The sequence below is a fragment of the Rhea americana genome, unplaced genomic scaffold (assembly GCF_003343005.1).
Source record: "Rhea americana isolate MKP2758 unplaced genomic scaffold, rheAme1 scaffold_62, whole genome shotgun sequence".
NCBI lineage: Eukaryota > Metazoa > Chordata > Aves > Rheiformes > Rheidae > Rhea > Rhea americana.
Window position 1 is genome coordinate 4,131,621 of NW_028186779.1, and position 24,697 is coordinate 4,156,317.

General features: G+C 37.2%; 1 protein-coding gene across 2 annotated transcripts in view; it reads right to left on the minus strand.

Moving 5' to 3' along the window:
- Positions 1–24,697, minus strand: part of SUGCT (succinyl-CoA:glutarate-CoA transferase) — a 332,460-nt gene that overhangs the window by 295,398 nt on the left and 12,365 nt on the right. For both annotated transcript variants that reach the window (XM_085320193.1, XM_085320192.1), the window contains exon 6: positions 18,947–19,067. In XM_085320193.1, the coding sequence (XP_085176319.1) occupies positions 18,947–19,067 (121 nt within the window). The remainder of the gene's footprint in view (positions 1–18,946; positions 19,068–24,697) is intronic.

Below are 24,697 nucleotides of genomic sequence, written 5' to 3' on the forward strand. Positions count from 1 at the left end.
TGCTACAGGAAAATCTGAACATGATATTCTATGCTATAAAAACAAAGGTCAGCATTTCTCATGACGACCTTTGCCAAAATATTGTACCGTATGCTAAAAAAATAATAATAAAACCCCATTATTTCTACACTTCTTCATGATTTGATGGTATGATAAAACTTTGTAAGACAAAATATAAAACATATTGTACTAAAACAGAGAAAAAAACAACACTGAGACATGCTGTCAACACACACCAATTCCCTGTAGCTTGATTCCCACATGACAAATGACATTATAAAGTCAGCTTGTATAGGATATTCCGAGCAAAACACAGAAAATATGTTCAACATCGGCTATTTCTACAAATAGGGACTAAATACTGTCACAAATCCAATCCAGATAGATGGCTATCCCTGCTGAATAACAAGTTAATGAGAAACACCTTTTGACTTGTTCTATTGCCGAAAGAAAAATATTCAATTAAAGACAACTTACATCTTTATTTAATAAAGATTAATGAAACAAGCAGAACTTACTGTGATGAGAAAAGCTAAAAAATCTAACAGACACATTATATGAAACTTTGCAAAGTCAGAGTTGCCAAATATGTTAGCAAAACAAGCAACGACTTTTAGAAAATGCCTGCCATGTGTTGGTCAGAAAGAAAGGAAGTACAACTTCCTGGCTAGGCAAGCTTACAGGAGATAAAAACCAAAATGAAGAAGGTGAATTCAGAGCCAACAGTCAAGAGAGATGAGAGGAGTGAAAAGTATACTTAAGTCAGCAAGCATCAAAATCTGACCAGCAGTCTGATAAACACACTTCATTTCCCARCTGATGACTGTGAATATGTATACATCATATCAATTACTTTGTTGCTTTTACACACGCTGATTTAAACATTTTAAGCCTGAATTTTAAACAATATCATGTGTTATAATTTGGAAGGCRAAGATAAAATAAAATGATTAAATCACATTCGAAACTTTCTGCAAGGATTTTGCTACTGAAAGACTCAAACAGGACAAACAGCCTCTACCAGCTGTCCAGACCCTTTCAATTTTAATGTGATCTGGGCCCAGCTTCACTCGACTCCTCCAAAAACCCCAACCATGCTTTTGGAACGCAGACACAGGCCGTTTCAAGCCACGCAAGCCTGGACTTTACCAGGCTTTTCATTAGGCCTGCAGCTTCAGGGCCGTATTTCCTGGCTCTTCAACGTGCCAAATAGAAGTCAAGAGAAGTTAGATATTGCCTTCACAACCTAAGTCGCAATTATCTAARAGATGTTTCTACCACTCTTTTACCCTGAGTCAGCTAAAATTTAACTAGCTGAATTTCAATGAATTTCAGTGTAGCAGTGGCTTCCCAATCAAAGTGGAGGTGCACTTCTACATGACCACAGAAATCAAATGAGATTCAGAGCCCGTTTTCTGGGAACAAAATTTGGTTTAAAAAAGTTCACTTCTAGAAGCTTTCCCTCCCCTCTGGCACCCCAAAGGATGCTGAGAGATACCTAACTTCCTTAACACTGTTTGGGGTCCATACATATATGCCTAGCTACATACTCTTAGCGGTAAAAACTCACCCCTAGCACTGTATCTACCCTGCTTGGTATAGAGTTGATCTTATGACTGCAAATATTTGTATTGTGAATACTCAAGCTAATTTTAAAATAGTTAGATCAATTACTGCTAGCAGTGTAGCAGTGACATTCCCCCGGAACCCATTACAGGCAGTAAAACTTTCGTAGAAACTAGCTAAATACTTAGATGAATTCTCTGTATTAATCTTTATGTTGCATCACCTACTTTACTAGAAAAGTCTTTCCACACACACCTGCCTTTGCTGTATTATTACTAACAATTTAAGTGAGGAAATGTTTGTCATAAACATCCCATTAGTGTTGGGAATAAGCCATAGAAAGATCACATACTTCAGTTCAAAAGATGCTGCCATTCAGAGAGACCTGGATGGGCTGGAGAGCTGGGCCGAGAGGAACCTCACGAGGTTCAACAAGGGCAAGTGCAGAGTCCTGCACCTAGGGAGGAATAACCCCAGGCACCAGCACAGGCTGGGGGCTGACCTGCTGGAGAGCAGCTCTGCAGAGAAGGACCTGGGGGTTCTGGAGGACTGCAGGCTGACTATGTGCCTGCATTGTGCCCATGTGGCCAACGCAGCCAACCGCATCCTGGGGTGCATTCAGAAGAGTGTTGCCAGCAGGTTGAGGGAGGTGATCCTGCCACTCTACTCAGTACTCCAGATAAGGCCTCACCAGGGCTGTGTCCAGTTCTGGGCTCTCCAGTACAAGAGAGACATGGYGCATCTCTTATGAGGAAAGGCTGCAAGAGCTGGACCTGTTTAGCCTGGAGAAGAGAAGACCAAGATGGGATCTTATCAACATCTACAAATATCTTAAGGGAGGGTGTAAAGAGGATGAGGCCAGGCTCTTTTCAGTGGTGCCCAGCAATGGGCACAAACTGAAACACAGGAAGTTCCACCTGAATATGARGAAAAACATCTTCACTGTGAGAGTGACAGAGCACTGGAACAGGTTGCCCAGAGAGGTTGTGGAGTTTCCTTCTCTAGAGATATTCAAAATCCATCTAGACACAATCCTGTAACCCTGCCTGAGCAGGGGGGTTAGACTACATCTCCAGAGGTCCCTTCCAACCTCAACCATTCTATGATCTTGGTACTTCTGTACTTGGTAAATATAGTTAACTAATGAGTATCTGTAAGGTGTGTTTTCTAAGAATATTTAGAGTTCTGGGGTAAAAAGTACAGTGTCAGGATAAGCTAGAGAAATCTCAATTCTAATATCTCTGATACATGATAATATCTAATAAAGGTGTGCTTTTCCTATAGTTAGACAGAATGTCAAAATAACTACTTAGGTAATTCCATTCATTTTAAAATGCTCACTATCTCAGCATACCTTTATTTGGTGTGAATGCACACAGTTCTGCTGACACATCAACCCTTGCAGCTACATCCAGCCATAGAAACTGATCTTTTTTGAGCATTTCATTACAATTAGGGCCTGCATGTGTATGTGTGCGAGTGTTACAACCCTGTATTCTTCCTCCAAGATCAAACAGTCATCCCTCTAAGGTGCATTAATTATTGCTCACTGAAGTTGGAAAAGTACGCCAAACAAACTCAAAATAGGTTAAAAATAAAACAAAAAAGCTTTCCAAAATAGAAGTCTAAAATTTAATTCCCAGAAGGGATTTTTAAGTTATACAGAATGCAATACATTCTTCAACCTCCAGGCTTCCTTACAACCCAGTAACTTTACTGCAATAATCTTACTGAAATATTTTGAGTCTGACTACGGGGTTTATATACACAAGATGCAGATCAAACAGCTCAACCCTTAACCAGCTCTTAGAATGAACACCTACTYCTTTCTTTTGACATCTGAAACTCTGAAGTATCATTTGTAGTCATAACCTAATATTAAGTTTTTATTCAACATAGTAAASGTGTAAATCCCAGTTTGGTGTTTAAATGAACTGAAATCACACATCAGATGAAAGTCTGCAGTAGCTTACCGGGATGTTATAGCCTAAGAGTACGTAAAGAAAAGTTGAAAGAGTCTTTTTTGGAAATCCATGTGAAAAGGAGTTTGAATATTCTTAATGTTAATATAGTCCTTGATACAATATATTGTTAAATATGATATTCACTGATCAGTTATAGAAATTCAAAATGCAGAGTGGTAAAAAGTAGATTACTTTTAAGTTACTCAAAAGACCTACATCTAATAAATAATGACTGAATTAATCAGTTTTTATCTAAACTTAAATAAYATTTTTCTGCTAACCAATCTTCCCAATTGGATCCTTAGCAAGAAGCATATGTGAAAAGTCTTCGCCTTCACAGAATAGATATCTGTAAGGGATGCAACTGATATTTCACATCCTGATTATTTTCTATGAAGTTTTTTTTTCCAATACAGTTACCTCTAATCAAAATCTGACTCGTATCTTGTTGATGAGAAACTGCTTTCAAAAAATAAAACAAAACATACAAGATATAACAAGATACCAGAGAAAGAGAAAGGAATGTCTGAACAACTGAACAAAATTTTGATTACACAAAGTGCTCTGATGACCCTGGGATATCACTTTGTGAAGGTCATCATAGCTGCTGCCAATTTAATAGAATTACAGCAAATTACAGCAACAGAGGAAAAGAAGTCTTAATTTCCAGAGCATGTATTTAGTTTTTTCAATTTTCATTTTAAGTGAAGGTAGGATACATTATGAAATGCACACCTATATATCTYAAGATCATGACTTTAATTCGACAGAAGAAACTGACAGTCATGTGTCCTATAKCATGAGCAGGTTTACTGTATGAAGAATATAGTTTTATATGAGTAAGCACCTTGTAGAAGCAGCTTCATATAACTGTTTTGAAAAGTACTCTTAAGAAGGTTACAGAGTTTTGCTTTTATTTCTCCCTGCACCATTGTCCTCTGAAAAGCAGGTCAGAGCTCACTGCAAGACACAATTTCACTCTATATATTCYGACTGGTCAACAGTGCCATTGTTAAGTACCAAGGGAACTTAATGTGCTTTTCTTCTAGCCCAGCCTTAGTTGCTCCTTATAATTTTTAAGGCACCATAGTTTCTTCTTTAATAAATTTATATATAAAGAAAGCCCAGAGGGGGGAAAAAATGAGTTATTACTGACATATCCAAAAAAGAGTGCTGAGAGGATTCCTTGAAGTTCACCCCACTGTCCTAAGATGCCAGTATCTACATCTAATTTCATTCTTGACAGAAGTCTGTTTTTACAGAATTCCAGTGATGATGACGACTACTTTGCAATATCTTCAAGGAATCTATTCCAGTTAGAAAACTGTCCCATCTGTTAGAAAGTTTTTCGTAATGTTTAACTGGAATGTTTTTCCTGAAATTTAAATAACTACTTTTTGTGGTATGTGTTACAAATATGGAGAACAGATCATTCTTTTCTCTTTACAACAACCTTTACTTATGGGAGGTCTGTTATCCACAAACCTATTCTCTTTACAACTTTACTTTGCAGTAAAATCTGCAACTTTCAACAAYAACAAAAATTCTCTACAAGATGACTTGCAGACCAGCAGTTTTCAGCTAACTCTGACATAAACAGYGGGATATAGAATGCTTTTACTGTTCAAACAGATGGAAGAGTGCCAGAGATTGCCACCATTTTTGTTTCTATAAATGATGGACACAGGCTATTTTTCAATAATTTGTGTCTTCTTCAACACCCCAAACTGCTTTATTTTTAGCTACTAGCAGACTGCTTTATTTATCACAGTATTTTCAAAACAAAAGTAATAAAGACCATATGCATAATGGGAGACATTTTCAGGTCAAGACAAGCTTCTTACAGTCTCTTCCTACCAACATAATAATACTCACAGAAAATACAGAGAATGGGCATATCAAAGACCCAGGATCTTTGTGTCATCTAGTAAGTCATATGATCAGTTTCTTTAGTGCAGTCTCCAAACTTTGTCATTTTAACAATAAAAAGGAAAAAGAAAACCACAAATACAAAGAGAAATCCTACAATCTTCTCATGAAATAATCCCATCATGCAAGAAGAAAGATTAATGAAATAACATAATGTAGAACAGAAGATTACAAGACAGGCTGTTTCCTGAAAAAAAATCCTTTTGAAATCAGAATAGAAATCTTGAATAAGGATTCAAGTGTTTGGTGATCTTTCCTAGGTCGTCTTTTTAGAATACTAAAACTTAAATACAACATATACTGGTTTTACTAAAGCCTATCATAAYGCTTTTGAAGCTGCTTAAAATCTTCCAGCTTTATTTCTATTAACTTAGCTAGGCATCAGTCCAATTGTAACAGCTACTGAAAAATAAATAGTAAATCACTGATGTCTCCACTGTGCCCTGCATTGTGTTGTTACGTTGTTCATATTCAGGATTTCAGCATCTAGTCCGATTTCTTAACTGTAAACTAATCCAGTATCAAATCTTACCACTTGCAGGCTCTGTCTGCTATGGTACTCTTTACTAGAGCAGATTCCAAAAGCCTAAAGTTTCRAATTTTATACAGAATATCATTAATTTTAAGGTGCCTATACAAACAAGCAACAAGCATGAATTCGTAAAACTACCACTTTTATACAGAGCTGAAAGTCAATACTGAATTTAAGGCAAGGAAGATTTACAGCTAAAAAAAATTAAACTTTGTGTTCTCATTCCTCATTCAGAATGAAGCATTTACAAAGTGTTTCAGAATTATGCTCAGTTTCAACTGAGAAATAACAGAAGRAAAAACACCACAGCCATCCTGCTAGGATGCTTAGTGTAAGCACAGAAGGCTAGCTAAATCACTCGGAGCAAAAAAATACATCCTAGCTGCTGATAGTGTGTTGGCAAGGGAAGCAGCACAAGCTCAAAGCGTTAAGAGTCACTCACCTAAAACACCCATCTTTCTGGAGGCTCTTGATTTGCACATCAGATCTGACTCATACAAGGATAACAATTCTACCAACAGAGAACAGAGGTTGTTAGCTCCCATCTGTTTCTCAGCAACTTTTGTTTCAACATGCCTCCTTCTAGCTTCCACCCTTTTAGTACTAGTTTGGATTACTGATACATTTTGGAAGTTTGGGCTKTGTCTATGCCAGAGCCCTTTATTACTCTAGAGATAACAGAGCGCTGCACACTGGCAAAGTACTARTGCAAATACAGCTCTCCAGTCCAAACTGCATTTCATACTAGAACATAGAATTATTCATGGAGACACATCTCTGAGCAAATGAAGTTTATCAGTAAAAGTGGAGTTTTTCCAATATAATAGCATTTTGCTAAKGGCTTCTGCTAAAACAGCTAATCTGGACACTGTTCACATCTCTTTACCACCCTTGACCAACGCAGCTGTGCTGACTGAAGTCTGTTATATAGAAAACAGCCTGACACTCAGTTCCAAAAAGTTTGTTAACCAGCTGAAATTTATAGAAGCCTCCTCCTTTGAACAGGCTTGTTGATTTTGCAAGGAGTGGAGAAAAACATACAAACTCACCAACAACATTAATCTGTTTTAAGTAGGAAAATTATCCTCTGTCTCTACATCCTCACAAAGCATAATTACATTAGTTCTGCACAAGGAAATATCTTTAAAGATTGCTTTTATTTAGAAACACCCTATGAGTACCACAAAGTCATATTTTACTTCCATCACCCCAGAACTGAATACGTACTTTTTACGTACATGATAAATCTTCTCCTTCAACTAGGAATACCAAGCCAAATTGCTCTGTAATATGCCTCTAAAACTCGTTGTTTCACGTTTCACTCTGTCACCTTTTAGAAACTCATGTTCTCCAATTTGATTGTAAAGGYGTGTCTGAGCAGAGTATTTAGTCCTGCAATTGGTATTTGGGCAACAGATCTACTGATAACACTCCAGAGGAATGGAAGACAGCATATCTGTCCTTGTGCYGTCTCAGCTGTGCTATTGAGTGTAAAGGTTTAGCAGGTGTCTGAAAAGCATTGGAATACGAACACGAACTAGATCACAAAACAGGCCCAGCTAGCTACATATTCTGCCTCCAGAAATTGAGAAAAACAGATGCCAATAAGAACAAATAGACCTCCCTAGCATTTTTCCTCCAGTACTTTTCCAGTCTCCCAACAGTTTGCAGTTGAGGAACTTCCTGAATTAACCAATACAGTTTTCATTTTCTTCAAAGTTCATCTTTAGAGTACGACACAATTCACAGGAAAGGTGTATAACATTTTTCAAATTAACTGTTAACAGGTAATGTGCACAGGAAAACTTCCCAAGTTTCAGGTGCACAGATGAAGCAAGCCAATTTCAATATACTTAACTATAACACAAACAAAAACATAAAAGAGGYTTTTGAGCAAAACTGCTATATTCTAACAATCCCAAGAATTCACATTCCATTAATCAAGGACTCAAAATATATAACCCTTAGAAGAAGTATTAAAAGAGAATCAATAATAAATTAGAAGTAATAAAAAGTATTCCTTTTACTTGTTATCTATTTTTGACTTTTTGATTAATAGTGAGATCACTGTTTCCAAGCTTTCTTCACAATGATCAAGTAATCAAGTAAAAGCAAGAATCATTACAAAATAACACAACTCCATATTGATTAAAAAAAAAGTAGCAAATACATCATTAAACACAGCATGGAAAAATTACTGAATCTAGCWCACTTATACGATGTTTTTTCATGCATACCCAGAAGAGCAGAAGAGGTAACAGCCTGTTTGCAGATAGRTATCAATGACATAAAACAGAAAGTAGCGAAGATTTTGATGATCGTCATAAGTAACAGAAATCAAGTTCCCTGTGCAGCATCAGGAAGAACATCCCACTCACTTAACTATGTTTCAGTAGGTTAGCAGCTAGCACCACTGGCTGGGAAGAGAAATGATGAACTCCCACTGTTTTTAGCCATTTATTTCCAAATAAATGAGTCTAAGGTCTTTTGCCTTCATTCCTACCCTGTAACTACTGTTCATGTAATATATGAATGATTTTTTACATMAATTAACTTTCCTGTGATTTGGGCTGCAGTTTATACTGCATATACTAAATATTTTACTTTGGAAAGAAATCAYGGCCATAGAATTCCAGTCCTGAGGCAGCAGACTCTGTTCTGCAACACAGGCCAAGCAAAGGGTTTGGGGGACTTCACAGGTGACTTTCTGCAAGAAGCAGTGAAGCAAAGGCAAGATACTATCTCAATATCCACTGCCAAAATGCATATAGGTCTTTAAAACATAACAGTCTCTCAATCTAAAAAGGAAAATGTTAGAAACCTCAGCTAAAGTATCATCTCTCTTTAACCAATAGACGTATCTTCTCACAGTCTCTCTCTTGCAGTTCTACATACTGCACTTTTTCCTGAGGAGGTCCGAGAGCACATACTACATACAGCACATACTATATACATGTACTACATGCACATATTGCTATGCCATGATAAATGATTGAACTACAAAAGACAGGCTACAACAGCAACGCAACTGTATCAGCACAACACTCCATTGCCAATATAACATGTTCCTTTAGAAATAGCTTGGATTTTTCCATACAACACTATCAAGTGATGAAAACATACTCTAACTAGCCTCAAAAAGCATGCACACATTCACAATTTTYATAAAAGAAATTTCCTTATAAAGGAAAGAAACTATATAAACAGATCCRAGTTTTTCCACAGATTAACCAACCTGCAGAACTACATATGACACAATAGTCATCACTGATATGCTGATATCATCTCCTTTATGATTGCTTTATTCTTAGAAACAAGAACTGTTTATTTATTCATAGAAATAAGTAACTTCTTCAAAATTACAATTGAAAAAAGCACTTTTTACCTCAAAGCTATATAGAAATGACTAATATATCWGCATTATTTTTATGTTGCTCTGTATTCCCAACTTCTTGTCTCCCTTATAAGACAATCCAATTCTCCAATGCTCATGTCAAAACTCTTACTGTTTTAATTACTAGCTCCCAAACCTTATTTCCCCCATCCCGCAATATCCTCATTTCTTGAAAAACAAGTAGCCCTTTGGCTACACCTACACATTGAACAAGAGTTYTTGCTGATACTTCACATTCCAGTGGAAGCTTCATCTAAGAGCTACTATGTAAAAGTTTATAGAATGTTTTATGAAGAAAGGACTAGGTGGCCACAGCAACTCCTTCTAATAACACACAGCAGTAGAAGACAAATTTGTTCTTGAAAGATATATWAAAAAAAAAAAATCAGACTCCACAGCCTTCTCTGACAATCTACTTCCTATCCTCACCATTAGATATGTTTTCCCTTCAAAGTCAATTTCAATCTTTTTTTTTTAATTTCAGTCCTGTCTCTAGCAGTTGAAATGAACAGAATATTCCCATTCTTTGCAACATTCTGCTGCAAAAATATCTGAAAACTATTAAGCTCCCTCCTCCACTATCTCTAATTTAGAAAGAATTGAGGTTTTCAGGCTATCTTCTTTTATAGGCAATGTTTCTTATCCGTAAATTTTTTCCTCTACACTCTTCATTTGGCCACATCATTTTTGAAATACAGCACTCAGAAGTAGACTTAGCCTTCCAACTAAGATCTTACAGATGTGGATTAGGGCAGAAATAGTCTTTTTAGTCTATAGCTGTCTTTATATAATGCCAGTCTTTCAGATAACAATATGACACTATTGAATCATGTTCAACTTTTTGATGATGTGCCATCATCTTCAAATCTTCTCAGAAAAACCTTCTCTAACCCATTATTCCCCAAGCTGTATTAATATACTTGATTTTTTCTGCCTAAATGCATACTGGATTTCCTACAACTTTTAATTCTACCCACTATGTTTTATTTGTGTAGACAAAATGGACACATGCATTTTTAATTCTAATCCCACTGTATGTGGGGACTTTGAGATGTWTGGAGGAGATCTCAGGAACTTGCAGTACAGCTCTTACACTAGGACTATATAACAAAACTGCCCATGGGGCTGTGCTGACACAGGAGAATTACAYATCTCTAGCTGAGGCAGGAAATAAACTGAGCAGAACTGCTGAGGACAACCCTACATGACAGTTCTAGGAGTCAGCCACACTCCCAGWACCAGTTAGGGTTCCCCTCCCCATAAAGGGGAGCACAAGGCAAGAGAGCAACTTCTATCTATAAGCCAGCTTCAGATTCCCTCTGCTCTCAACTCTAAAACCCACAAAAGCAGCTTGTAGTTCATGATCATATGAGAATTTTGTGATTAGGCTGATCAAGAAGGTTGGTGATCTCCATTCTTTTCCATCACTCATTTTGTTCAAAAAAAATATTGAGCAATACCTGAGTCTTGAGCTATTGCCTTGCATGTCAATTATTAAACACTAATAGCTATTTTTTATATAGCAACAAATATCTAAGATAGCAAAGAAGATTTATCACTCTTGAATCTATTCTATTAATACTTTCTGCATATCACATTTCCCTAGCGTATTTACAAAAATGTTGTGCGACAGTCAAAAGCTTTACTACAGTCAAAATACACAGCACAAGATTTATCACCCTGTTACAAATGGATATTAGACTTTCCTAACAATGATTTGCACCTCTATAAATCCACAATCTGCTGTTCAACTCCTCATAAACCTGTGTTCTCATGGACAATTTTATCTCTGGTCCATGAATGACTAACTTTCCTTAACAGGTCACTCAAAATTTCAGACTATCAAAAAAGTGACAGACCAGTCTTTAAACCATCCATCTTGCAACTGCAAACTGCCAAAACTAACAGACTGGAGAAACTTGATTTTCTTTTCCAATGCTGGAAAAGTATTTTTAATCTCATTAAGCTCAGATAGACATTCCATATCCTCTCCCCCCCAAAATGTTTTATGTGATTACTATCAGTACATAAATTTGTACCTTAAGATTGGCAATTTTTTTTCTTCTCAGAGAGAGAGAGATGGATATGGATAGGGATAATATTCACAGTTCTCCAGACCTGTCTTTTCATTCTTAAGCAACATTAAGAACTACTRGAAACGTGACATGCAGTTTGTTCCTACAATGCCTTTTTGATATATCCAACTGACAGTGCATTGTATTTTATTATTAAAAAGCAATACATCTGTTGCAAATTCCTATGAAATTTCTTTATTTGAAGACCGGTACCAAGACACCAGCCCTATTTGTGATRTTACCAGCTTCCTTATCGCATTCTCTCAAATTATTCTTATTTTAAATATATTTAAAAGATTGCTCATGTGTTTCTACAACTGAGAATTTGAAGAGTTACAAGTAATTTTCCTAATCTCCATTTCACTCTTCTGCACATCATCTTACTTGTATTGCTTAAGAATTTTCATTTCAATCTAGCTCCCACAGCCTCTAYATCTTGCTATTGAGGCATTCTTCTTGCCACTTCAGCATTTTTCAGCTTATTTTACCTAGTTTTAGGGTTATTTGATCAAAATAAATTTTTTTCTAATGAAAAAAATCTTAATTTTAGTAATTTGGGGTCTCTGAAATTATAATAAAGGGTTACCAGATTCATGATCAATACCATTTCTATAGTCACTATCATTTAGCTACAACTGTAGTTAYTGCTTGAGCCAGCTTCTTTCCTACTTGTAAGCTATCTCAATAAATAGTAATCTTCAGTATCAAAAAAATATTTTCCCAATGATAGCACATTGTGAAATATGCTTTAAGTAGAATAAATCATTTCTGGGGCAGGTAATTATCAATTGCACCAAGTAACCACATTCAGACCTGTAACTATCTAGAAGTGGCAAGATCAACAAGAGGTGGGGGAGTGAGGAGGGGGCACCAATCCACTTCAAGTTATCAATTAYTGTAGAGGCTAGAATCATTTAGTAAGAGGGAGTCTACAAACTGTACCTAATTCTAGGTGATTCCACATGTCTCACTGCAGTTAGTTCATAAATTGGCTAGTCTTTGCCCAGCAAAATGCACTGTGGTTGCTCCCTCCTCCCCACCCCGGTGTAAAAATACTAGAGGCAAAGTAGGATATGTATCAAAACTATAACATTACATAATCTTGTGGCAAACAGCTGCAAATTATCACTACAAAATAACATACATTTGAAAGTACCAAATGCTAGTCTTTTGAGTTATTAATACCTTTTACGATAAGCAAAATAGTTTTTCACCTTTCTACATAGATTAATCAGAATCACTCAGTGTATGAATTTCACATATTACTTCTGCAGAAGAAATGTGTTTATCCATAAATATTAAAGATTTTACACACATTATAAAGTGTACATATAAGCAATTCCAAATTTGGACCCATTTGAAACTTAGATGACACACAATACATTTTGCACCACTCTTTCTACCTGTTTTTCGTCATTTTTGATGCAACTGCTTGCTAACAAAGACAATTAAGAGTTTAGTAGAGTCAAAATATTTGTAAAATAGGAGTTTTTAGACTGYAATTCTTTGAGACAGAGACTTTCATTCTAATGGGTGACTTTGTATCACTCTACATTGGTTGACTCTAACRGGTAAAGAAATGTGACTTTGTCATATTATGGCAAGTTAATGATTAAAAATACCAAAGACCTCAGCTTCACAGCACTTTTGGTTGAACTAAGAAAATTTTTGCTTAATAGATTATTACTGTGGCTTCAATTACTTTCATACAAATACAGCAGAACATCTTTACAGGAGAAGGAGGACAAACAACTAAGCATTACATCTATATTTTAAGCATTTGAATGACAGAAGAAGATATTTAAAGGAGATTTTGTATCGCCATGAGCAACATGGAAAGCAGCTTGCATATGATACAAGATTACTTAACTTCCTAGAAAAGAATAAGGAGAGAAAGCAGGGAAACAAAAACTAAGGAACACTAACTTCAGTAAAACCTGCCCACCAGAGAAAAGTAAGCACAATTCAATCAACAAAAATAAACAGAGGGGAAAAAAAGAAATAAGTGCACCAGACAGGAGTAAGTTTTATCATTCAAAAACAAAATACAAAGTTCAAGGTCTTTCAAAACACATTACCTTCAGAGCTATTCAGGAAAAAAAAGTGCTTTGATTTGCAAACATTGTCAATGTTCTCCTTTTAAACAGTGCCCCCTTCTGCTCAAAAATAAACCTTAACATTTTTACTTGAAATGCTACACAGACTATACCAATAGCAAAAAATAGCCACTCCCTTATTACTTGTACATGATTTACTTTAACCAGCCAATTTTGAACAACTTAAACTGATTTCAACCACACAACTGTCATAATATATTACATTTAAACTAGTTCTAAGATTACAATAATCAGCAACAAAGCCAACTTGGGAGTGAGGACAGACAATTTGGGGCTTGAGAGCACTCACAAAGCAGCAGGAATGTTGGGAAACATCATGGAAATCCTCAGCCCAGCAACAGCCACTGCAAGGCTGGACATATTCAATCAGAACTGTTTAGATAAGAAACTCAGTTTACTAATCAGGAGTTTCAAAATGCCTAAAAGGAGACAGTATTTGGCTTACCGACGTCTAAACTCTTCACCTACACACGACCCCGGGCTTGCTGAAAAATTATCCTCTATTTCATTCTACAATTGCTAACGCTTTACAATAGTCCAAACTTTTTAAAGAGCTGATTCCAAATGAACATTATTCCTGTATTTAAAGAAATACTGGCTGAAGCCTGAATAAACTGTAAAGTATCCTATCTCCTGCCTCCTAAGGAGTGTATTTTCCAGATTTTACACAGGACTACAATACATGCCCATTCAGCCGAACCAGTCACCTCTGTACATGTTCTACTAGTAAAAAGCATTTTACATAGTAGAGTCTGTTCTTGATCTTTAAGTCGTATAAGAACCAAAGTTTTGACTGTTTTCAAAATATCTCACGGAATGATTCTGCTATTTCTAAGTGCAAGACTGGGGCAGAAGGAGGTTGGTTTTGTTACATTAAAAAACAAAAGTTCTTATAGCTGTTTACTGAAAAGCTCTAGAATTTCTGTTCCTTGGAATGAAGACTTGAAAAAAAGGGAGGCTTTTGTCAAGATTATGCTTTATTAAAAAACTATTATATCCATTWAAATGTCCCCAAATCCAGTTTTAAGTAAGGAGGAACGAAGGGGAGATACACTTTTCCAAGGAAACACTTGTTAGTGCTTCAAGACTTAAATCTCCCAAGACTTGGTGTRTGATGTGCATGCGCCCTCATTCCACACACCCCAGCAGTTTGTTCTGACAGATGCACTTAGGCTGCCCCCAGAGTAACCGAGTCTGCTCSAGTCCAACATTACATAACTCTCAGAACTTGCCTTGCTTTTGCTGCTCGCACCAACTGTGCATATGGTTACCACACACACACACACAAAAGAAGAAGAATAGAAAGATAGTGTCCCCTTTGCTCAAGTTCTCTACTATTGCAATGTAGAAAAGGAAAAACAACTGAAAGATTAGAATTACAATTCTGAAAGGACTAGAAAACAAGATTGCCTGGGAAAGGAAGCTGTAGGAAAGTGCAGGTCTGAAGCCAAAGGGGAAAGGGAAAATCTGCTATTTGGTGAGAAGCTGAACTGGAAGCAAGAAAGGCTCTGAATTGGTTGAGGTAGGCAGTCACGGCGAGGAGCTGAAAGGAGAGGCAAGATATAGACTTGGAAGAAAGGGAAACAGACCTGAAAAAGAGACCAGAGGAGCACACAAAGGCATCAGTAGGTGGGGGAGAGAGAAATAGCAGTACTAGGCAGTGAGGAGGTGGTAAGGCCAGGAGGAACCATACAGAACTGGAATTGCAATTGATTCGATTTAGTGGTGATACTGTGATTAAAACAGGGAGGCCAAAGGAAACATTAAATGAAGAGTAAGCTGGTGACATCTCCATGACATTTCACATACCAAGCAGAAGCAGAAATAAGTTTAATGGAACATTAACAGATAGCACAGAAGAACCATTCAAAACTACAGCAACACAAAATACTCTAAAGACAGACCAGCTCCATCTGGCTCAACATCAAGGAGTACAAAATAGAAATTCCTATGCAACAAGTCACAAGAGTACATTATAATGAGTGCACCCATTCAGCATCTGAACCACTTCAAGGATCTGGCAAATAACCTAACTTATAACTGGGGCATAGCTATTCATCACTGTGACCAAGAATGCAAAATACAACCAGTAGCTGCTGAAGCTGGCAATAATTACGGTAAAAAAAGTCCTAAAATCCAAGTCTTTTGGAAGAAAAGACTATTACTTAGTGCTATCAATTAGTGATTCTAAACTCCCAAGACAAATGTATTTTCGCACAAATCTCACAAATAACAGTCTTTAAAGTGCTTGCAAGCACCATGTCTACAAAGGGTAAAAATCAGAAATTATCTCAGGCTAGAAAAAAAATTAAAAAATTTTGAGCACACACTTTGGGATAGTACAAAGGAAAGATACRGTACTGTCTACAGTCAGAAAGTTACTTTCCATATTTTTGGATGGACTTTAAATCAAGGTGGATATTAAAAGTTTTTTTGTATTTATATTTGTACTAACTAGATGAGASAAAAAAACAAGAATCTTAACACATCTTGATCACAGCTGCTATACAAGTTATGCTGTAGAGTGAGATACATTCCTTCAAATTACTTGGGTATGGAATGCATTCCATACCCATGATGTTCAAACTTGAAAGGTAATACAGTTCCAAAAATAAGAAAGCAAACCATTCCAGATGATACCCACTCTCATTAATGACTTGACTCAAACAGATAAGAAAAGCAGCAACCAGTAATTACTTGTAATTTATTAAATGAAATAACTATAATGTCTTCAGCATGTAGACTGAATAATAAGGGAAAAAAAGAAAATCAGAAATTAAAGTTGGGAAAAGACTCTGACATACTGGACATGTTTATTTCTTAGCTACTTATTTATTACCAAATATTATGTCAAAATGCTTGTCTCTATGTATTCTCGTATCTAAAATGTAATATAGTTCAYGCTAGTCATTAACAATGACAAAATAATACTATCTGTTAAGACTAGTTGTGATACATAAAACACACCCTTGAAAAAGCATATTCAAAACTGGTCAAGTAAAACAGCGTAAGTCGTTCCACTCCTCTGTTCAAAGACCATACAACATAATTCACATTATGTTGTGTATCATCATCCTTCAAAGGATTCCCAAACCAGAAAGGGCTTGAGAATTAACATACTTTATCTCTGGCACAGCCTGCAAGTGAGGCGCAAAATGATGAATGAAATCTCATTGTTTATATGTGTGATATAGGTTTCTGTAACCAGGATAATTTGTCTCAACAATTTGGGAAGACAACTAGTCCATTTAGCCTAAAGTTCTAGGCCAGCACATCTCTTATATCTGACAAGCAATAGTTCTCTTTAGATCTTCCTTAATTCCTATCTTCCATATTCCTAGCTAGGCATTTTATAAGCACATAACATTTGATGGCATTAGCAAATAACCTTAGATTGTTCTTTCCATCTGAAACATTACATTTGAGCTCTCAGGAATCTACCAGATTCTGTTTTTCCCAGATTCATGCCACTTCATTTTAATTCCAAACTTCATTCTCTTGCATTGCCATAGGCATAGCTCCTGTCTACAGTCAGGAAAACGAGTTCCTCTTAAGAGCCTGTCAGAACGTGGTGTTACCTGCTTTCTGCAGCAATCCCTCTCAAAAGCCCAGGCATCCATCTCAGACGCCTCTATTAACTTAGTTAAACTTGATTTTTGTTCAAAAATTGCAGTGCCCAAAATTAAAACACTGCTCATGAACAGATTGTGCCCAAACAAAGCACCACTCTTTTTAATAGGCCTCCATATTCAAGAAGCCACATGCAAAAGACAAAGTCATTGAATGCCATTAACAGTGAGCAATGCATGCAAAAGCACAGCACTGCAGACTAGGCCACTGCCTGTTTACAAAAAGGAATATGAATTAATATCTATGTTTACATGAACAGCTTGATGTGTTCAGTTAGTATTTAGGGGGGGTTGCATTTTTCACTAGTAAAGTTATGACATAACATAGRATCAGACCAAAAATCTACCTTGTTCAGATACACTGATACAGCTGATCTTTAAGTATTCATTTACCAATTTTTTCTGAAACCTTTTATATTGGTTCTTCAGATTAAGGAAGTTTCTCAAATTGATCCCTTGCAGAAGACAGCTCCAGTATGAAAATACTCCCAACCACCTCCATAATGAACAGTGTGTAAATAACTTAGCTGCTATAATCTTATCTTCCTTAATTTTTTAAGCCTTAAAATATACATTATTTCTATAGGCTTTCAACTATTGATGCAATCAGAGTAAGTTTATATTATTATATTCTATTATCTTAACATATTTCTCCTCAATTTTTTTTCTTCTTTTTGGTCTGTTCTGTTACAATTTCACATTCAATCTAGTGGGGTTGTTTTATTTATTTTTTTTTATTTATTTATTTCCTTTCTCTGGACACTACTTTCACTTGGTCTAACCTTATCTGCTTATGGGGGGAAGATAGTTCTCTGGTCCTCTTTTGATAGGTGATATATCAACTCTAGATATAGCAGCTATACCAATCCCCTCCCCACCATGAAATTATGTACATGAACAAATGTGAAAGACATTATGGTTACTAACAACCAAMCAAMCAAACAAACAAAAAGTACATAGAGAAACAAAAGGGAGGTTTYTCAGCAACCTTGGAATATAATTGCCTTTCTGTCCTTGTCTTAAGACACACAGACAAGATAAATTGTCTCAACTCACTAAACAGTTATTTGGCTCCCATTAAATGCTATCAATGCTCAATAACTAAAAAGCCAAAGGCATTTATTCTTCAGAAATTCAGAACCATAATAAGTCTGATTTGTAACTAGAGTTTTCAAACTAGTCTACAAGTATCTGTAGCTTCTCTATTTTAATTTAATTGTATTTTAGCAGTAGACTTTATATACATGGCTCTTTTAATGTTAAAGCTTGATTATTTTTAATATTGGATTTTCCAGATTTAAAATTAATTTTACATGTATGTAGGTCCAGATATTCATAGCCCTACCTCCTTTTCATTCTTCCCACCATTTCCAAACACCATTAACAACGCTTCTCCCTTTTCAGTTATCAGACTGTAGCAAAGTTGGCATAAGATTTCCCATGGACACAGTTCTACAACATAGTTCAAAAACAGAGAGGGATGCTGTGAAGGCAGTAAAGAAAGCCCACTAAGAGATTACCAGATTGGAAACCTGTAACTTACTGTGCCCGTTTAAATATTTTACAAAACCATTCAAAGAAAATCTGAATTGCCAATCTGTCCTAGGTTGGTTATTTTATCTTCCAATTTAATCTTAACCGACATAAAAACAACACATTTTTATATAAGCAGGACTTTCATAGTAAGATGACTGGAATAATAATGGAAATAGTGAACACAAGTTACTAAAATTAAATTACCTGTTATTGAACAGTACACTATGTGAGGAGCAATCTTTTTAATGTCTTCATAACCTAGTCCCATTTCAGTCAGTTTCCCAGGGATGTAGTTTTCCACAAAAACATCAGACACAGCTGCAAGCTTTAAAAAGAAAGAAAAGTATGAGTAAGATTTGTTAATGAGCTTCCTAAAGTTCAAAAAATTCCTCATGTAATTTAAACTTCCACTAATCAAGACTGTTCCCATCTTTCTAGCAGAAAAAAAAATTCACAAACCTAGACAGATTGTTTAGGTACGCTAGACTATGCACCTCTGCTAATTACACATTAGAGATGCTGTGTACCTAAAAAAGACTCTCTATAAAAACCCTAAAACTGTCACATAAAACTGCAGTATAATTGTATTATCAGTGTCATATCAATCTCCCAAAACCTAACCATCATTTATAGAATGATCATCAACTTTATATGCACAATTAGTTTGAGGAAAAAAATGGGTATAAGGGAGGCATCTTTACCATTCTTTGCCTTAGAAATAATTTTGTAAAATGTGCTTTTATTTCAAAACTAATTGATCACACTTACTGTAACAGAGGCTTATTTCTCCTTTTCTGTAAAGAAAAGCATAATAGGCAGCACAACAATTTGATAAGATTACAAAGAACACCTTAGAGTCACCTCAATTATAACAGCGCTGTCAAGCGCTATAGCATGATTTTCTGCATCACAACAGAATCAATGGCCTAGTCCAAAATCTACTGAGGTTAAAGATTAATTTGTGACTTCTATGGGCAACTTCTTAAAAGAAGTTAGGGATAGATATACATAAATATACTTGAATAAGACACTAATTAAAAATCTCTGAAGCAAAAAAACTACATGTGAGAAGACAGACATAAGGCTGCTTAAGGAAGTTGTTGAGGTTTTCAGTTCAGCGGTGTTTTAAAGAATTTAAGAAACAATTTCCTTACAAGTACACATGTATGTATGCAAATGAATTAAGTCTAAGCTTAAGAAATTAAATTTTTTGAACTATTTGAAGCTGACCAAAGATCCATATCTTCTGAAACTATCACATAAGCTAGCTGAACATATACAGTATATTGGAACCGTTTCTACGAACTAGTGTTATGATATCAGCAATCACAAGCATTATTGGACTAGCATGTATGCTGTTTAGCTGAATATAAGGCCAAAGCAGCAGTTAAGGCAGCAAGAAAGATGCACTTAACAAGAAAGATGCAAACCTACTAGGACAACAAGGCATGCTTCTTATAAACAATATCATTGGATGCATGGAAGAAACATTAATAGCATTTACAGAAACTCTCAAGTTCAACGTAAAGCAAAAGTGCATTTTAAAACATGTTGTGAACTATTCTTAAAGCAGCCACATCAAGAACTTCTAGGACTGCTAGTTTTAAATAGCTACAGTAATATGAGAAGCATGTCCAGATTCTAAATAAGCATTGCTGAGTGTCAGTATAGACAGCTGGCCAGTTTTCAGTCTGTGATCCCATATAAGTGAAAATAGCGTTATTTTTATGGAAGCTTTTTTAAAAAAAGCAGTCATTTATCACGAGAAGCTTCCGAAAAAGATGAAGGTTTCCACTGAGTTAACACTAATGAAAGCATTAGTAAAAAAAAAAGCAGTCGCTCACAGACAGATCCATAACTCCTCCAATCTGCCATCCAGGACAGCAGAACCAGCCAAGCAAGAAAAACCTAATGGGAGTTCCTGCTTGTTCTTTATTTTTCATAGAGGCATACCACTAAAGTTTGGTACTTTCTCTCTAAATGCTTCCCTTTCCATAAATCCAATCATAAATCCTTCTCAGACTGGTAGTACTAAAATCTTAGTTAGCTTAATTCGTCCAAGACAGGGAAGAGGGGATGTTGTCTACACGAAACACCAAAGAACTACTGATTCTCAAATCACTTTAGCCCATTCCCTTACAGTAAATTTGATGGATTACAAATCACAGTGAAAGTAGTAGGGAAGCTGTAACCTAAGAGACACTGAGTAAAAACAGCACTTAGTGTACAGCCACTTGCCAGGAGGGGAGGGGAAACATACCTCTGGACATGGCAACACACATGGATGATTACAGTGCTAAGTAAAGATACAATGACTTGGGCCTAATATTGCAGAGTTCACGTTCCCCCATAGTGAAATGAATTTGAATGCTGAAGGCATATCTCAAGAGCTCTGTGCCAGCTCTGCTACTTAAACTCTCATAAATTTACTCACACTAAGCACTTGCACAGCACACATTTTGCGATGCTCACCAAAGCAAGTACAAGGTACCCGCAGTTCTGYAGTTGTTGAGAATTGGACTCCAAGACCCTGATCCTAAACAACAGCTTCATTTTCACACTTTGCACCTTGCAAGCCCTCTGAATCTATCCTCTCTTATTTTAGCCTCCACTAAGAGAGCAAAACAGTACAGGCCTGAGTAGGAAGAATATACATACCAGAGAGTACACTCATCTGCTCAACTTCCATGCCCCAGGAAAGAAAAAAGGCATTATGCATGCCAAAGCAGTCATGTTCAATTTAGTATCAATAACAAATGACGATGCTACAACAACTCAATAAAGTTGGTAATAAAGAAAATTTAACCCATTTCAGAAGAATCTTTACAAGAAGTGCATACAGACAGATATGCATACATAAAGTTCTCRGAGAGGGAGGGAAAGAGGCATGCTGACCCATCAGTGAAGGGGAACAAGAGGGTAAAATAGCGCTGTCAGCTTCACATCCAATTAAGTTCTCCCACATCTTTCATCCCTAACCATAAGAATTAATTAAGGCTAAATCCTCAAGAGAAAGGTATCCCAAAGGTTCTGAAAAAAGGAGCTTCTGAAAGTTACTTTGCTGTATAGTAGTCTAAAAAGATTAAAAGATGTCTCTAAAAAGTCATCTTAGCACAAAAGGAAGTCAGAACATTGTATGGATACATAGAGCATCACTGGGGTGGGGGGGGGAGGAACGCTTTCATTCAGTGAGACATTCAAGTACTTGGAAGGCAGCTAACGGTGAATAAAAAGCATTAGAAAGGGAAGCAGGGCCAGAAGTAACACAGAACAAAGACTAAAGAATAACTTTGTGGGAATTAAATTATAAAATAATCACATATTGTAAGAGAGTAGACTTTTGGAGAAGAATTTTTAGTGCTGTGCCAAAGGAAGAAAAGCAGCCTGGATTGCCAATTAACAGATTTGTTCAGCTTAATACCACTGATTGTACTGTCAAGTGGTGTGCTTTTTTCATCTACCTCAGCACTTAATTCCTTTGCTTTTTTAATATAATTCAAAAAAAWTTTTGTAAGGATTGTTCTAGAAGTTTACAGGTGTGGGGCTGTAAGACAGTAACTTATTAAGAAAGATGGCACAAAAGCTGGAATAAAGACATTTATTACAACCTTATTACTTTTCTTTCAAGGGCTTAGGCTCTAAACAGAGTTTGCACAGCTACTTATGAGTAACCAATGTCCCAAGACTTGAATTTCTTTTTGGCATGAATTACCTTACAGACATTAACACTACTTTTCAACAGAGTAGACATTACTCAAAGCTCAGATTTCTGAACACATCTATCCTGACATTACCAAAGAGACAAGTGAGAGTGAAAAGCTTGTTTGTAGAAGTAATTTTCCTTTATACATTCTTTTCACCAAAACCTCAATTGGAAGTGATTATTATATTCTGGTTCCACATCAGCTGCAATACTGTCAAGACCTCTGCACCAAACACTTCAAAAAACTGTCACTCTACATCAAGGAAAATAACAAATGACTCCACAAGCAGTCTCAATTAACCCTGCARTAATGCCTGATCACATTAGCCCATTTATAAAGGTTGTTGTACCACAGAGATGTGCACCATTGATTCAAGGAACAGAAAGCAGTAGTGGTTATGAAAGCAGCCTTCATAAAAGGATAGAAACTATAAATCTGACTTGTGCAACAAGACTATTTGCTGACCAATTTTGCAAATCTTGCAGTTGCCTTCTAATTTCTCATGAGTTAGGTTTCTTGTCACAGCTTTATCTTTACCAGGGAAAGAATTTTGTCTCAGGAGAGCATCTTCATTTCCACAGCTAGCATGGAAATGCTAGTTTTTCTAYGGGAAATTCTGCAATATGGAATCCTAGGAAATGATTCCTATATGGTTAATGTTCAAGCATCACTTCCTCTAAGCTCAAGAGTGGTGCATTCCTATGAATAAGGAGTGCAGCAAAGGGAGCAGGAGACCTGCAAGGATGAGCAAGGAGCTCCTGGCAAAACTCAGGCAGAAGATGATACACGGAATGTGGAAGGAGGGACAGGCCACTTGGGAGAATTATAGGAATGCTGTCAGAGTATGCAGGGATGCAACGAGGAAGGCTAAGTCCCATTTGGAATTAAATCTCGCAAGGGATGTAAGACAACAACAAGAGCTTTTTCAAATACATCAATAGCAAAAGAAAGACTAAGGAAAATGCACGCCCGCTACTGAAAGGGGTAGGTGCCCTGGGGGACAAAGGATACAGAGAAGGCAGAGTTACTAAATGCCTTCTTTGCTTATCTTAACTTCTAAAGGACAGCCCTCAGGAATCCCAGACCCTGGAGACAAGAAAGTCTGGAAAACAGAAGACATTCCCTTGGCCAAGGAGGATTGAGTCAGAGATCATTCAGGCAAACCTGATGCCCACAAATCCACAGGCTTCAATGGGATGCACCCATAAGTGATGATGGAGCTGGCAGATATTATTGCTAGGCCACTCCCCATCATCTTTGAAAGGTCATGGAGAACCAGAGAGGTGCCTGAGGGTTGGAAGAAAGCCAGTGTCACTGCAGTCTTCAGCAAGGGCAAGGAGGAGGACCCAAGAAGCTATAGGTCAGTCAGCCTCACCTCCATCCCTGCAAAGGTGATGGAACAGCTCRTTCTGGATGTCATCTCCRGGCATAYGGAGGAAAAGAAGGTGATCGGGAGTAGCCAGCATGGATTCACCAAGGGGAAATCCTRCTTAACCARTCTGATAGCCTTCTGTGATGGAATGACTGGCTGGGTAGGTGAGGGCAGAGCAGTGGACRTTGCRTACCCTGACTTCAGTGTCAAAAGCCTTGCTGTCTCCCAGAACATCCTCCTAGGTAAGCTCAGGAARTGTGGGTTAGACGAGTGGACAGTGAGGTGGATTGAGAACTGGCTGAAAGGCAGAGCTCAGAGAGTCGTCATCAGTGGTGTGGAGGCCTGTGGCTAGTGGAGTCTCCAGGGCTCAGTACTGGGTCCCATCCTGTTCAACTTCTTCATCACTGACCCGGATGAGGGGACAGAGTGCCTCCTCAGCAAGWTTGCTGAKGATACCAAGCTGGGAGGAGTGGCTGACACACTTGAGGACTGTGCTGCCGTTCACAGAGACCTGGATGGGCTGGAGAGTTGGGCAGAGAGGAACCTCCTGAGGTTCAACAAGGGCAAGTGCAGAGTCCTGCACCTAGGGAGGAATAACCCTAGGTACCAGTACAAGCTGGGGGCTGACCTTCAGGAGAGCAGCTCTGCAGAGAAGGACCTGGGAGTTTTCATGTACAAGTTAACTGTGAGCCAGCAATGTGCCCTTGTGGCCAGAAGGCCAATGGCATCCTAGGGTCCACTAGGCCAGGTCAGCAGGTCAAGGGAGGTGATCCTGCCACTCTACTCAATCCTGGTGAGGCCACATCTGGAGAACTGCATCCATTTCTGGGCTCCCCAGTACAAGAGAGACATAGAGCTACTAGGGAGTCCAACATAAGG